Raw genomic sequence first — 17,275 nt, forward strand, 5'->3', positions numbered from 1 at the left:
TATATATATATATATATATATATATATATATATATATATACACGTAGTCTAACCAAACATGACACATTTAACCAAAACCCGGGCCACCTAACCAAACCAAAATTACAATAATAGACGGACTCGAATTTGGACAAAACTTCCTCATGAAAATCCATACACACTCAATGAATAAAAAAGAAGTTAATCGACCAAGTCTGATCCAAAGCCTTATCGTAATCGCCACGTCATAATGCTCCCCGCAACCTCTTAGGTAACCAGGTCCTTGGAATCCCCACAACACTTATATCGTCGGGCCTTTATCACATGGACTGAAGGTAAATCCCTCAAGGCTCCTTTCTCTCTCTCTCTCTCTCTCTCTCTCTCTCTCTCTCTCTCTCTCTCTCTCTCTCTCTCTCTCTCATGTGTTATCTCGACCCAAGGTAAGACGGCGTCTTCGGTCATGGGTCCCGCGAAGCCCGCCCCCCCTCTCAGGGTCGAGAGCCTTATCGCGAGGTCAATGCAACGGGTGGTGGGTGGTTGGGTGGTGGCTGGGGAAGCAAGGGGCTTAGTGAATGGTTACGTACGTACGCTTTCGTCCAGTGACGTAATTACATTACGTGGCGCTACACGATCACGTTACGCGCACGACGTAACTGCCTCTCGAAATATACAGTGTAATCTTACTATGGAAATTACATTGTCTAGTGAATAATCACATAATTACTTCTAGGAAAGTTCGCTTGATGTATGTAAATCACGTAGTGACACAATTAATATTACATGTTTACACTAGGTGAATCACACACACATATAATACATATCACACATAAAATCACCCAATGAAAATGACATAATCATGTTACATAATTACATTTACAATTTCTATAACTGTATTTGTGAACTCACCTATTCCCCAGGCTATGTAGATGACATAATTACCTGTAATATAATTATACCAATTGTTATAATAACTGAGACAAGAATGTCCCTTCCACAATGTAATCATAAGTGCTCGCCCATCACACGCTGTATCCCTCCTTTGTCGCCATCTTAAACGATCAATTTGGTCGTAATCACCTCTCGCCCGTGGAGCATCGTCCTATTGGTGATTACCGGCCAGTAATCACCCCCGTCCAAACGCGCATCATTATAATATCCTCAGTAGCAAATTATCTGCAAGGCATTATCCCGACGCGACCGCTTCACACCAATGTACTCACGGGTAATCATTACCGGTAATCATCCCGTTAATAGCGTATCGTTCCAGTGTACTCGCTAGTAATCATATCTACGAGTAATCCGTCAACAGCAATTGATTACACCTGTACTCATTAGTAATCATCGTTCCAGTGTACTCACTAGTAATCATATCTACGAGTAATCCGTCAACAGCAATTGATTACACCTGTACTCATTAGTAATCATCGTTCCAGTGTACTCACTAGTAATCATATCTACGAGTAATCCGTCAACAGCAATTGATTACACCTGTACTCATTGGTAATCATCGACAAAAAAATTACCCCCGTCAAAGGCACATCAATCAAATGTACTCACTGGTAATCATTGACGAATAATTACCTACAGAGTAACACATCATTCCAATCATCGTACATCAGAGATCCCTACTAATCAATTATCGTACATCAAAGGTCCGTACTAATCAATTATCGTACATCAAAAGGTCCGTACTAGGCAATTATCGTACATCAAAAGGTCCGTAATGAGCAATTATCGTACATCAAAGGTCCGTACTAAGCAATTATCGTACATCAAAAGTTCCTTACTAAGCAATTATCGTACATCAAAGGTCCGTACTAAGCAATTATCGTACATCAAAGGTCTGTACTAGGCAATTATTGTACATCAAAGGTCCGCACTAATTATCGTACATCAAAAGATCCTTACTAAGTAATTATCGTGCATCAAAGGTCTGTACTACGCAATTATTGTACAGCAAACATCCGTTCTAGGCAATTATCGTACATCAAAGATCCGTACTAGGGAATTGTCGAACATCAAAGATCCGTAATAGGCAATTATCGTACATCAGAGGTACGTACTAGGCAATTATCGTACATCAAAAGGTCCGTACTAGGCAATCTGGTACATCAAAAGGTCCGTAATGAGCAATTATCGTACATCAAAGGTCTGTACTAGGCCATTATCGTACATCAGAGGTAAGTACTAGGCACCACAAAGTGAACCAGGTCTTGTTATAGTTTCCACCCCTTGTATCTACCAGGTAGGTTATCGAACCTTGTGTGAAGGATCACGGACCTGGGCCACTCCGGGGGCTGACGTGGCTCTGGTCACTTGATCACAACGGTCGATCGACACACTGGTTATTACGGACGTGAAGAGGGAGTGGGGGACGATGATTCTGAGGACCGGTTCGAATCCCCAGATGTCGAAATACGCCCTCAGGCGAATCAGTCAGGTAATGATGGTAATGACGTCATTATCGTTATCAAGGCTGAGACTAATTACCTCATTGTTAGTGGAGACTAACGCGAGATAATGAAGTAACAGTATAATACCCGAGGCTAAATGTGTGTGTGTGTGTGTGTGTGTGTGTGAGAGAGAGAGAGAGAGAGAGAGAGAGAGAGAGAGAGAGAGAGAGAGAGAGAGAGAGAGAGAGAGAGAGAGAGAGAGAGAGAGAGAGAGAGAGAGTGTTCTCTCAAGTATTTCCCTAAGTAAACATGTATCGCTAACAAATCTTATTTACCTTCCATCATATATATATATATATATATATATATATATATATATATATATATATATATATATATATATATATATATATATATATATATCGATCGTTATATTCTTGAAGTTCAAAGAGCCACTTTGCCTTCCCTATAACCCTTGCGTCCAAACCAATGTTCAATTCCACCAGAATTAGTGGCAAAAACATGAAAAAAAAATCCCACAATCTCTGCGTTTCCGCCGTTATTCACATACCAATCCCATGTAAGTTAATCTCAACACGCAATACACATCATATCAGCGTTCCTAATCACTTCAATTACTAATCATGATGGGGGAAAAAAATGACTAATGAACATGCTCTATTCATAATGCTCTTATTATTTCTCTCTAAAACAGTCCAGTACTACAAGGCTTATGACTGAGTGACAGACCACAAGCTTCTGGGGGGTCTGCACACTATACGCCTCGTCCCGCTAACGGCACCAGTGCTCCTACAGGCAAAATACTACACTGGGGGGAGAGTGTGACGAGAGACGGGGAGGGAGGGAGGGAGGGTTGTCGAAGGAGGAGGAGGGAGAAAGAGAGAGAGGAGTGTGTGTGGGGGAGAGAGAGAGAAAGGCGCTACTCGTCAAACATAATAGCTAAGGAGGGGAGAGAGTGACGTGAGTCCCCACTCACTCTCTCTCTCTCTCTTACTCTCATGGGCCTTAACCACTACCATCACCTCTCACTGAGGGGAGGGAGAGGGAGAGAGAGAGAGAGAGAGACGACTTCTCAAATGAGACACATGGGCGAACTGTACTCACGGATAGGGATAGAAACGCAGCTCCGTCTCACGCTTCGCACTTACCTGAAGAGGGAGAGAAAGACTGACTGTTAAATATGACTGTTAAAGATGACTGTTAAACAACAAAGCATATCAAAGAATAACAAAGAATATCAAACAATACAGCATACTAAACATCACACGAGGTGACATGAAGAATATCAAACAATACAGCATACAGAATATCAATGAAGACAGCATACAAAATATCAAACAAGATAACATACAAAATATCAAACAAGATAACATACAAAATATCAAACAAGACAACATACAAAATATCAAACAAGACAACATACAAAATATCAAACAAGACAGCATACAAAATATCAAACAAGACAACATACAAAATATCAAACAAGACAGCATACAAAATATCAAACAAGACAACATACAAAATATCAAACAACACACAAAATATCGTACAACTTACAAAATATCAAACAAGACAACATACAAAATATCAAACAACACACAAAATATCATACAACATACAAAATATCAAACAAGACAACATACAAAATATCAAACAAGAGAACATACAAAATATCAAACAAGATAGGATACAAAATATCAAACATACAAAATATCATACAACATACAAAATATCAAACAAGACAGCATACAGAATATCAATAAACACAGAATATACAATATCGCAAAACTACGGCACCCAAAATATCGACCAGACAAAACACACCTTCAGCGCTGATTACAAACATGAGACAGCGTTATCAACGTACCTCCAAAAAAAAAAACTAAACATTGGCCCGGCTGACGAAGCGGAAAATACGAGAACAATCAAACCCTTTACGGGCGTCAACTCTTCGAAAACCAAAAGGAAAAACAAAAACATCTGCCGTATTGAAAAAAGAAAAGAAAAAATGGGTTTAAAAACCGTATGAAACTGGTTGAGGGATGGAGAGGGGTTGAGGGGCAAGAATGGGGTACAAGTCATTCGTCCGTCCCCCCTACTGGGCACTTAGGACGATGATCCTATCTCAGGCTAATGGTATATGCTTGCCAATATCGGATCGTCAATTCGCATGCCCGCCCGCCGTCCCCCACTCCCCCCTAGGTTATCAACAGAATCACAAAGGTCATCCATTACATGTCTTCACCTCAGGTCAACGACACTCGCCCATCCACAGAGACCATCAATACATCAATCAAGTCTCGTGTCATCGGCGCTCTCGTCCACCCATCCCCGAGGCCATCAATTTCCTCAACCCACTCCCACCCATCCACCCACCCACACTCACTCACCCCAAGCCCACTGAAGACAACCTTACTCCCTTGTCAGGTCATCATCAGATCACCCCCGTTAACGATCGTTAGCCACTGACAAACAATCACCTGAGGCCTGTGAGGTTTGGCGAGGGCATACGGAGGGGTTTGCGAGGCCGGGGAAAAATTTTGAGGTTTGCAAGTTTCTGGGATCATGAAAGGGGTTTGTGCGGTGGTGATGGGATGTGTGGGATGATTTGTGTGGTTAGTTGGAGGGAGAAGGGGGGATAGGCGAGGTTTAAGGATCTGTGTGGTTTCTAAGCGTTACCAAGAGCTGTTTGGTTGCTGGGAGTCACCAAGGTTTGTGTGGTTGCTGGGAGTCGCAAAGGTTTGTGTGGTTGCTGGGAGTCGCCAATGTCAGTATGGAGACGGCAGGGAGCTGTGTGTCCCTTCCTAGTAAGGTGGAGGGCATCGCGCGCTGCGCCGCCGGGGGTAAGGCATCTCGGGGGAGTTAGTTATGTAAATGTGTAGAACCTCAGAGCGAGGTGGCTGACATCTGCGCTGAGAGTTCATCGTCTGCAACGGAAATGCGTGACGATGCCTCCCACCTGTAACAGACACACCACCAGCAGAGATGAAAAGGTAATAACTAAGTCTATAACTGAATAAATCATTTATGTATGATACGATATTAACGAAGATTTTTTAGGGATGTCTCTTGCTCGAGTAGAGGTCTTCAATGAGTTCCCTCAACTACAGGAAGGAACGGTGACAGACACTCCCCTTATTTGAGACAGTCAACCAACGCCATGGACGGTGACAGACACTTCCCTTATTTGAGACAGTCAACCAACGCCATGGTCTTCAACGGGGAGGAAGAGGGGGGGGAAAAAATCCCAACAATGGCCTGGAAATTCTCTTGAACGGTCTCTTGTCTGCCATGAAAAGACAAAAAAAATCTTGCCACAAAATGGCTCTTTTTTTTTTCTTCTTCTCTCTCTCTCTTGTGTGGAATGGCTTTCTTCCTTCAGTACTGTGAATCACAATCACACAATGGCCGGTGTAGGTGGTGACGCCGGGATACGGTCGAGGGGGGCGGTTGGGTGTGGGGAGTACAGTTAACACGGACGATGGCCATGATAACAGCAAGGTCGCGGGGAGGGACAGAGAGGGCCAGGTGGAGTACACGGGAGTCGTGATCCTGCACTCCTACACCCCGCACAACACTTCGCCAAATGCCAAGGACTCGCCCAGAGGTAGCCAGCCTTTTCACCCCCGGATCAGGAATTCCCCGCCGCGTCTGACTCAGTGACGTCTCTTTTTCTGCTGGATATATGGTGCGCAACACGGGCCCCCACCGTCCATCCCTCCAGGCCTGGGGCTCCCGCGCGCGTGGGGCTCCAGCAAGAGGAATGGAGAGGTTCCTCCGCGTTCACGCGATTCTGTACGTGTAGGCTCGCTTAAGGGCGTGGGGGCCCCCCACGTATCTACCTACAGTCGTGGGCTCCGGCAGTCGAGAGACCAAATGGGGTTTCACCAGCTGAGGATTCATCCCGAGGAGGTCCTCCATGCGGGGGGGGAGGCTTACAGCAGACGGAGACCTTACCTAACAGGGACTCGAGGCATAGGGACGGTCAGTCCCCCAGGAGGTATCTTGCCATCTGTAACCTCCCCATACGAGGGCTGGGACAGGAGTATCTCCCCATCTGTAACCTCCCCATACGAAGGCTGGGACGGGAGTCTCTTAACCATCTTTAACCTCCCCATACAAGGGCTGGGACGGGAGTCTCTTAACCATCCGTAACCTCCCCATACGAAGGCTGGGACGGGAGTCTCTCCTCATCTGTAACCTCCCCGTACTTGGGCCGGGACGGAAGTCTCTTTAACCGTACTAGGGGGCTGGGACGGGATCGTACACGTCTCCCTACGAGCTTTACTTATGAAAGTCATTAACTTGACCAACTGAGGAAGTGCGCAAGAGTGAATGGCAACATTTTCGCCATGTTCTTGTAGCAATGGCATGCATGATAATGGCACAGGTAGGGCGGCCCTTTTACCTTTACGGCTCCATGTTTAGATACTTAATTGAATAAACATCATTGAGTCCTGTATGGTTCAGTGGACAGGAAGGGCGTGGCACCCGGAACTATGCATAGCTAAGGTGTATATAGATATACATTCCACTGGAGTTCATTACCGGTGATCACCCAGCCCGAAATGGCATGTCACCGCGAACCGTCATGCCTTCATTGACATGGATAACTACATTCCCCGATGTGGTACACTGGTCGTTATTGGTGTATCCCAGACCCCATTTCATGGTCGAAATCCAACACGACCTAGAAACAGAAGTCGGGGGAGGGAAATAAAAACCCCTGTCGCACATTTACGTGTGTGTGTGTGTGTGTGTGTGTGTGTGTGTGTGTGTGTGTGTGTTCATTATCATTTTACTTCTTAAACTTGGAGATCCAGTGATGTCTGCTAGAGGCATCAAGTCACCCAAAGCCGATGGCTACGACGGTAGACTCACGGCCAACCACAGAGGCCTCCTCTTTGTGGACGTCAGTACAAGTAGATGTAGACCAAATGCGGGTCTACCATGTGATGTGATCTTTAGCTACATCTCTCGTCTATCGCATGTCGCTCTATTATCCAGCTTTATCATTTTGACTTCCTCAGCACGACTCCGACGACCCTTGAGTGCGAGGGTATGACCATGTCGGTGCGACCCGTTGAGTAGGATGGCCTTACCAATGACCAGGCCCTTCGAGGGTCAAGACAAGGGCCGAGCCATCATACTAAAGGATACGTAAAGTCGTCCTCCAGGGTACACCAGCCCAAGGAGAGACGTTCTAAGAACATGGAAGGAAAGATATTGCGAGAAGCTACAACTATAATGCAACGACTTCGTTAACCACGCCGGGCAGCAATTACCAGACGAACCACCTCGTAAATAAACCCCAAACAAGGAACAAAGCCTTATTAAAACCCCCAAGCTAATCACCGAGCAACAAACTCGCGCTCATCATGCAACATGACGGAAGGAGCTTGCCATGTGACATTGGCCCAGCAGGAAACATCTCGTGTTACGCAGGAAGCCGAGGCAACAGGCAGGTCCAAACCTACCCCGTCATGGCCGAGTAATTAAGAGCTGGGTGACAGTTTGGCCTCGTGTCGTCACCACCCCCACACACCCTGACATGAACACATGTCCACAGGAGAGGGGCGTCAAGAGCTGGGTGACAGTTTGGCCTCGTGTCGTCACCACACCCCCACACACCCTGACATGAACACATGTCCATAGGAGAGGGGCGTCTCACATCCCCCAGCAACAGAGACACTCTCCCATGGGACGCCGACTGCAGAAGACATCACCGCTGACCAAAAGCCCCACCCAGGGTGGGGACAGCCCACACACCACTTGCATCCGTCGATGACCAAGCGGCAGTCACTACAGGGGAAACAAGCAGCCTTCTACCTGTCATGGTGTGCCATATCAAACCACCTCAATAACAAGTCCGCAACAGAAATGACAAAAGGAACAAGTGAGAGCTTGAGCAACACCAGAAGCCGACCGTAAAATACCCAACACTTTCACCAACAACACCTGAAAAACCAGATGTGACCCACTGCCGACAGCAGGTGGAGCAGTCCACCCTATGCCCGGCCAGGGTCGAACTGTGTGTGTCTGTGTGTGTGTGTGTGTGACAAAGACCAGCGGGCTACATGACCTCCACAAAAGAAAGATATAGATAGATAGATAGATAGATAGAGAGAGAGAGAGAGAGAGAGAGAGAGAGAGAGAGAGAGAGAGAGAGAGAGAGAGAGAGAGAGAGAGAGACTCTCTCTCGTTCGTACAAGGAAGGTGGTCATTAAGGAGAAATTGTTTCTTTCGGCTCCTCTCGCTTTACCACGCGGGGTCACCTCTCATACCCAGAAGTGAGGCGACCATGGACGTGTGTGTGTTGGGGGGGTGGAGAGAAGAGAGCTTTTTACCTTCACCTCATCATACCTTGTGCTCTTGACTATGGTCAGGTATAGGTGCTACTGGGGGAAGGGGTCGAGCTGTGGTTGGCTCAACGATAGGACCTGTACAATCTCACTCCGTACATACATACGAAGTTGAATAATACAAGTACAACCACCCCACACAAATAAAACCACAAGCAACACATACCACACGAACACACACATACCCACAAACACAAAACACGTATATAAACAAACATACTTTACACACACACACACACACACACACACACACACACACACACACACAAGCACACACACACACATAATACACCAACCCACTCGGAGAGTCAGCCAACACCCTACCCCAACGCACAAGGCTACGTAGCGTGGTAACCCAGCCAGGCACACGTCTTAAGCAATGCTCATCCAAGGCTCCTGGTGTCGCTTCACTTCGTTAAAGACTCGCCAGGTCTCGTCGTATCTATATAACTGTCCCGTCAAAGGTCGACTCGTGTGTTATGGAGGAAAACATGCTCGACCTTCAAGTCTCGAAGATAATAACACAATGAATTGACATTTTTTTTTTGTCAAAGGTCAAAAAAAAAAAAAAAATGGAGTGACGTTCTTATGTATATATCACCATCGACATTAAGGTCTGGGCTTCAGCCAAGGTCATGTGACAATGACCTTTCTGACATTATCAATGACCTTCACACACTGGTGTCGTGTAAACACCGAAGAACGTGAAAATAATCACGGAAGAAGTTATGAGATGGTGTCACGAAAACAAAATTAATGATAATTTCGAAAAAAAAAGAGAAAAAACGACAATATAAAGCTCTGAAAATTGACTGTTGCTTGAACGTTTTACCAGCCACGTCGCAAGATGTGACGTAGCTCTATCGGGTCAGAAGGACGCTGACCTCGGGTCATTCGTTTCCGCAGGTCAGGTCTGTAATACGTGACCTCCGGTCATTTAGAATTCACAAGCCAGGTCCTGTAAAAGTGACTTCAGGTCAGGCAAGGTCGTGGGGCTGGTCAGTCACCTGCGTGCGTGCGTGCATGCAGGCTACATCGACCAGTCCTCCTGCAAGACGCCAGGACCCAGCCCCGTACAGCGACCACACCTTCGGCGGGCCATGTGTGTGTGTGTGTGTCCGGACGTCCATTCCATATTCTCCCACGTTTATCTTCACCACTTTGCCCTCACCAACACCCATGAGATGAGAGGATCGTGAGGAGAGGGCGGACAAAATACCAGACGACCCGACCTCGCTAACTACCCTCCACACGACGAGTGATCAACTCGGTAAACGAGGGATACGCCGGACGGACGAAGCGACCTCACTTACCTACCCCTCCACACCACAGGTGCCCGACTCACCATCCACAAACAACCCCGCAAACCAAAGCCCTGAAGCCCAATTTCGACACCACCACCATCTCCATTGTCGTTAAAAGTGACGATAAAATCGCTCCACTGTCCCAGACAAGACTGGAGGGGACCTTCGACTGCTGCTTGCCATCCTTTGTGTTCCGAGAGGAGGTCGCATGACGCCCGCTGCTGTGGCGGCTCTGAGCGTCCACGAATACCTTACTTTTTTTTACACATGGCTGAAGCAAACCGTTGTTATATTGTCTTGGCTGAACGTCAAGAGAACAGACCTAACTGTTCCTGGGGGTCTTATACCACTCACCCCTGCTGTGCTGTACTGGAGGTCTCTGGCGTCAATGCATCTCTCACGGCGAAGAGGTCTGAGTTCACCTCCGCGGAGAAGAGAGAGAGAGAGAGAGAGAGAGAGAGAGAGAGAGAGAGAGAGAGAGAGAGAGAGAGAGAGAGAGAGAGAGAGAGAGAGAGAGAGTACGTCTCAGATATAAGGACAAGAACAAGCATCACAGCTCCCCTTGGACTTGCTGAGGTGTGTACGTGACCAAAATCTGTATCTAATGGCCTACGTACAGGCTGTTCTTGATATTCGAAGTCACACAGTGAGAATACTAAGTATGCGAGAATATCCCTCAGCCACAAATGGCTCCATCGCTTCCTTCCTCCTGCCCCAAAGACGAGGAATTTTATTTTTTCAGGCGTTTTCTGACATACACATTATTTTTTCAGACGTTTTCTGACATACACATTATTTTTTCAGACGTTTTCTGACATACACATTTTTTTCAGACGTTTTCTGACATACACATTTTTTTTCAGACGTTTTCTGACATAGACATTTTTTTTTCAGACTTTTCTGACATATACATTTTCTTTCAGACGTTTTCTGACAGACATTTTTTTTTCAGACGTTTTCTGACATAGACATTTTTTTCAGACGTTTTCTGACATAGACATTTTTTTCAGACGTTTTCTGACATAGACATTTTTTTTTCAGACGTTTTCTGACATAGACATTTTTTTTCAGACGTTTTCTGACATAGACATTTTTTTTCAGACGTTTTCTGACATAGACATTTTTTTTCAGACGTTTTCTGACATAGACATTTTCACCTTCTATCTTGTACTACGTTGTTCCCCCCAACCTAGCTGACACACGACCTGAAGGCGTTTAAAGAACGCTGTGTTTACCTCATCTACGAGATGGCATTCTAACTGCTACCTCGCTGACCAGGGAAACGGCGATCAAGTATAATATTCGTGGTGTATTGGTTAGCGTGCTTGACGGTGGCGCATTCAACGGGCCCGTTCGGGATCGAACCCACCATATAGGATCGATTTCCTACTTGCGATAGCCGGCCCACAGTCAGCCCAGCTGTTCATCCTTCCCTAGGGGCTGGTCGATAAAATGAGTACCTGGCTTAGGCTAACACACACACACACACACATATATATATATATATATATATATATATATATATATATATATATATATATATATATATATATATATACTTTCGATTATCAAAGATATTGTGTGTTCTATGTCCCACAAAAGGGATTACATCACCGACTATTTTCTCAAGTCTTTTCATAAACAGGTTTTTTATCCACTGTTGTTGCATAATCTACTTTGTGGCCACACGTTACACTCGCAGCTGCCTCGCTACTTTTTCCACACCAGGAGTACCGCTTACTGGGACGTGTTTGTGTGTGAGTAATTACTGTCTTGTGTGAGTCTGTGTGGGTGTGTGTGTGTGTGTGTGTTAAGGGGAGAGAACTCTACACCTGCATTGCCCATTGCCTGAACCCTGTATCTATGCATCCTGACTTTACCCCTACGTTTCTATCTACATACACACACAGCCCACACACACAAACGCCAACCTAAGCCAGGTACCCATTCATCGACCAGGATTCGAACTCGTGCCTGCCCGTGGTGACCCATGGCCAGTAACGGTAACCACCACACCAAGGTGTGAGTGTGTGTGTATGTGTGTGTGTGTGTGTGTGTGTGTGTGTGTGTGTGTGTGTGTGTGTTGACCTCGTAAGATCTGGTCTATAAACGACCAAAGTATGAGTGCATATGCCGGGTAATGACTGTGGCCGTAAAGTTAAGGTGTTGTCAAAGATAATCCGGAGGTCAAGTGAGAGGCAAGTGAACCAGATCAAAAACCAGCACAAAACAGGAGAGCCGTTTTCGGCTGAAACAGGAGCACTTCTGAAGTGCACATCCCAGCGACTGAAACTCCCAGCGTTCCGAAGCCGAGACAAGAGGTGCTTCAGCTGGAAAACGAAACTCTGAGAGAAGCTTATATTCTCGCGCCCTGTCCGACGCCATAACCTGGGTGGGCGAAACTTTCCAGCAGGGAGACTGGAAGGTGAAGAATCAAAATACGATGAGTGAAGAGTTGAGGAGCGGGGTAAGGCAGTTTGGCCCCGTCAGCTGGGTCGGGGATGGGGATCTACCCACAACACTGGTTGACTGGGATGCGGAACGAACGACCCCCCAACATTGCCTTATTGGGATGCGGAAGTTCCTCCGATATTGGCAGACTGGACCGGCAAACATCCCCCCAGCCTCAGTCACTCGAGATGGAAAACTTGGCCCAGGGTCAGGTGGTCGGTACGGAAGGGCCGCTTCCTCTAACAAACTCATGGATCAATCTGCCTGTGCTTCTCCCATATATGAACCTCTGTGATCTCCAATAACCTGTACATCTGTCTCCCTGTCACTCTCCCTTGTCCTGTAAATCAGCCTCCTTTTGACCCTCCCTTACCCAGTAAACAAGCCTCCCTGTAACCCTCCCTTACACCTGTAAATAAGTCTTCATATGACCCTCCCTCACCCTGTAAATCAACCTCCCCGCGACCTTGTAAGTCTAAGTTCTTCAGGCTTCGGCAAAGGCCAGGGTTCAACGCAGCTCCCGCCTTGTAAATCGCCAGGCGATCTAATTTTTTTCTTTCTATCCACATCCCTTTAAGGCAAGTCTCCCGGAGCCACCCTGGAAAAGCCAATGACCACCACACACACACACACACACACACACACACACACACACACACACGCACACACATCCCGCTGCTCGGCGGCGTGCGTGACCGACACTAAACAAAACCTTCAAAACACAAAGATAATAATAACAACAATACCAAGAATAACAAAAATAAATGACATTAAATGAAAGCCATTTCCTCACGAGACGTAACAGAACTTGCGACAACACATCGATCCCTCTGGCCATCAATATCCCTGTACGAGCGCTGGGAAGTTACTCACCCCGATGTAGACGATCTTGGTGGGGAAGTGAGGCTCTATGGAGGCCATGGTGCCGTTCCTTCGTGTCAACACCCGCTGCAGGCAGTGCCGGTAGTGGATCAGGAGTACGGCTGAACACAAGGGCGTCATCATCTTGCCATACCGAGAGAAGCCATCGTTTCAAGGGCCTCCAAAGTTCCGTGCATGTGTCTAAACTCACCACACAATCCAGACGGTGTATTAAGATTAGGAAAAAGTAAAAAAAAAAAAAAAAAAGGATGTGTTTCCTGAGATGGAGCTGAGCAGAACGGTTAAGTAGTCAAGCGCCGCTCGAGATGACAGTGTGCGCAAACGCAAGACCCCATACGACGGGTGCGCGACGCGAGTCCAGGCTTTCCAGCAGCGAGTGATCGAAGTCTTCCACGCGCGACGCTGTCTCAACTGCAGCAGGACCCAGGCCAGGGGGAACTCAGCGTCTTCCTGGGTGAACCACGCGGGAAGGGGGGTGGTAAGAGCACTTCACACGTTCTCACACTATCACTCACCACCACCGCCAAAAGTCTGGAGTATACGAGAGGCACACAGATAATGGAAGGTCCTATCCAGACACTTGAGGACGGGCTGGAGAGAAAGAGAGAGAGAGAGAGTGTGTGTATGTGTGTGGAGGGGGTGCGCGACGGTGCTGAGGCGGCACGGGAGGGGACACTGAGCCGGGAACACCTGGAGAGAGACTGAGGTAGGTAGAGACAGTGATCCTTGAGAGTATAGAGCAGTTCCTCCCCCTCCCCTCCTCAACCGCTCACCGCCACACAGGACTTCCGACTGAGTTCATGGCGTCCGACCCGCCCATTATGACCGCCCCGTTCGCGGCGCCTCCCCGACATTCACACCACCGCATCGCCCCCTACCGACCGTGGGGGCGGGGCAGGGCACGGGAGGGCGGGGCGGGGCTGGGCGGGACGGGGCGGACCCAGAGGAACATCACGTCCAGAAGCAGGGGGTTTGTAGGAAAACTTTACTTGTGATAATATCCAGGGGAAGGGAGGAGCTAGTTCTCTCTCTCTCTACGTCCTGGACCTGACGAAGGTCTTGGAAAACTTAAAAGACAGTGGAAACAACCTCGTTCGTTCCAGCCAACAAACAGGCGTGAGGGGCAGGGCAACTGGCCATCGTAAAGAGAAGAAGGAGGGGGAAAAAAAAAAAAGAGAACGAGTTGGTGAGTTTCGGGGGGGAAGGGGAGAGAAAGAGTGAGTGAATGTGAGTGCTGGATGGGTAACACAAGTGGGGCGAGAAGGCCCACATGAGTCACTGTGAGTAAGATGAGGCTCCGGGGGTGCGTGTGCCGGGGGAACCTGCTGTGATGGCGTGGAGGAGGTGTGAGGGGGGAGGAGGAAGAGGAGGAGATTAGGAGTTGCGATCTGCTATGATGACGTCACAGACAGGATCCTACCATGATGACGTCACCACAGCTCTGGAAACACCAGAAATGTGTGACGTCACGGCTGGGTTTGCTCTGGAATGCGTTTCCTCACCCCTCGAACATCCTCCTTTTGTCTTACTCACTCTCCCTTCCCCACATTAACTGCCCTCCCCCCTCTCTCATTTTTTTATCTATCGTAACGCACTCCCCCACTCTTTCATTTGTATCTATCGTAACGCACTCGTTAAGGCGCGTTACCACACTTTATTGGCACATGGTCTACGCACATGTGACCAAACCATTTCAAAACACCCTCTTCTGCTCTCTCAACCACGCTCTTTTTATTTCCACACATCTCTCTTACCCTTACGTTACTTACTCGATCAAACCACCTCACTCCGACGAGGGTCATGTTCTTTGGAACAGCACGAAACTCTGGGTCTGTGCCACGTCTATCGTCCTGATATCGAGTTCCGTATGATATCTATCGTCCTGATATCGAGTTCTGTATGATATCTATCGTCCTGATATCGAGTTCCGTACGATATCTATCGTCCTGATATCGAGTTCTGTATAATATCTGTCGTCCTGAGATCGAGTTCTGTATGATATGTCATCCTAATATCGAGTTCTGTACGATATCTATCGTCCTAATATCGAGTTCTGTACGATATCTATCGTCCTAATATCGAGTTCTGTACGATATCTATCGTCCTAATATCGAGTTCTGTATGATATCTATCGTCCTGATATCGAGTTCTGTATATCTGTCGTCCTGAAGATATCAAGTCCTGTATAATATCTGTCGTCCTGAAGATATCAAGTCCTGTACTGCTGGAGCCTGCACAGAAAGTGGTGAGGCTGTGTCACTAGCAGTGCAGTCTCGTCAAAGAGCTTTTCTCCCTCAAGGAGTTTACATTTTCCTGCTACTGAAAGCAGCGCACCCATGGCGCTAGAAGAGCCTTTAGAAATTTTCTGTGTAAACAGCAGAACCCACACAGATACTGGTCCTGATGTCACCATTAATAAATAGAAAAATACGTCTTCATCTTTACCTCAAGTTCCAAGTTATCGTGTCTTCATCTTTTCCTCAAGTTCCACGCTATCGTGTCTTCATCTTTTCCTAAAGTTCCAAGTTATCGTGTCTTCATCTTTACCTCAAGTTCCAAGTTATCGTGTCTTCATCTTTACCTCAAGTTCTAAGTTATCGTGTCTTCATCTTTTCCTCAAGTTCCAAGTAATCGTGTCTTCATCTTTTCCTCAAGTTCCACGCTATCGTGTCTTTATCTTTTCCTCAAGTTCCAAGTAATCATGTCTTCATCTTTTCCTTAAGTTCCACGCTATCGTGTCTTCATCTTTACCTCAAGTTCCACGTTATCTTCATCTTTTCCTCAAGTTCCACGCTATCGTGTCTTTATCTTTTCCTCAAGTTCCAAGTAATCATGTCTTCATCTTTTCCTCAAGTTCCACGCAATCATGTCTTCAATTTTTCCTCAAGTTCCACGTAATCATGTCTTCATCTTTTCCTCAAGTTCTAAGTTATCGTGTCTTCATCTTTTCCTCAAGTTCCACGCAATCATGTCTTCATCTTTTCCTCAAGTTCCACGTAATCGTGTCTTCATCTTTACCTCAAGTTCCACGCAATCATGTCTTCATCTTTACCTCAAGTTCCACGTTATCTTCATCTTTTCCTCAGGGTCTAAATCATCGTCTGGATTCAAAGTTGTTCTTCACCCAGTTCTCCTCGGCTGTTACCAAAAGCCTGAACAAACACCAGACGGCGGGAAGAGCCAGCAGAACACAGGATGGTAATGATAAAGGACGATAAGAGGAGAAGGACGAAAAGTTAAGCCCGGCAAGCGATGAGCAAACCCCTGGCTGAAGACCAATGAGGCAGCGTCTGTCACAAGGACTCTGTGACTCCCACTTCTAAGTATCACAATAAATTGCCTGTGTACGTGCTTAAGAGCACCCTAAGGCCAATGCATTCATCGCATCGATCATGCACGTTAGTTAAGCTTAATGAGAGAGAATGGATAATAAGAGTCACATCTCAGACGGTGAGGTGGGGGAATGTGTAAGGTGGACCAGGAGAACGGGTCCGGACGCCACGGCTGGATCGTCTAAGTGACGCAGGTGTGTGTGTGGGTGTGTTTAGGGGGGGTGACCCATCGTGGGTATACACACACACAATTGGGTGATGATGATTGCGGCGCCTGCTGCTGCTCCACCACCTACGTTTCTTCCTCCGGGTGGCGTCAGGGAGAAGGGGGCGGATTTCATCGGGTATTTACCCGCTGATATTTTCCCTCCCCCCCCCTCTCACCTTCTCCTTACTAGGCCAGTCAACCTGAAACTGGTATACAAAAAACCACTACGCAACGAGGCGAGGTTAAAAAAAAAAGAGAAGTATACCGGAACGATGTTCGAGAAGTACTTACTGCCAACTTTTCTCTGAAGTACAGGCGACACTCAAAAACTTATACTTAATAA

At 46.9% G+C, this 17,275-nt stretch overlaps 1 protein-coding gene across 10 annotated transcripts in view; it reads right to left on the reverse strand.

The window, feature by feature from the left end:
• Arms (Ankyrin repeat-rich membrane spanning) overlaps positions 1-17,275 on the reverse strand; it is a 640,646-nt gene that overhangs the window by 140,750 nt on the left and 482,621 nt on the right. Inside the window, exon 1 of one of the 10 annotated variants that reach the window (XM_071694097.1) lies at positions 13,384-14,180. The exons of the other annotated variants lie outside the window; for them this stretch is intronic. Within the exon in view, the coding sequence (XP_071550198.1) occupies positions 13,384-13,515 (132 nt within the window). The 5' untranslated portion in view covers positions 13,516-14,180. Of the gene's footprint in view, positions 1-13,383; positions 14,181-17,275 lie in introns of those variants that run through there. 10 annotated transcript variants of the gene reach the window in all.

The sequence above is a fragment of the Panulirus ornatus genome, chromosome 56, assembly GCF_036320965.1.
Source record: "Panulirus ornatus isolate Po-2019 chromosome 56, ASM3632096v1, whole genome shotgun sequence".
NCBI lineage: Eukaryota > Metazoa > Arthropoda > Malacostraca > Decapoda > Palinuridae > Panulirus > Panulirus ornatus.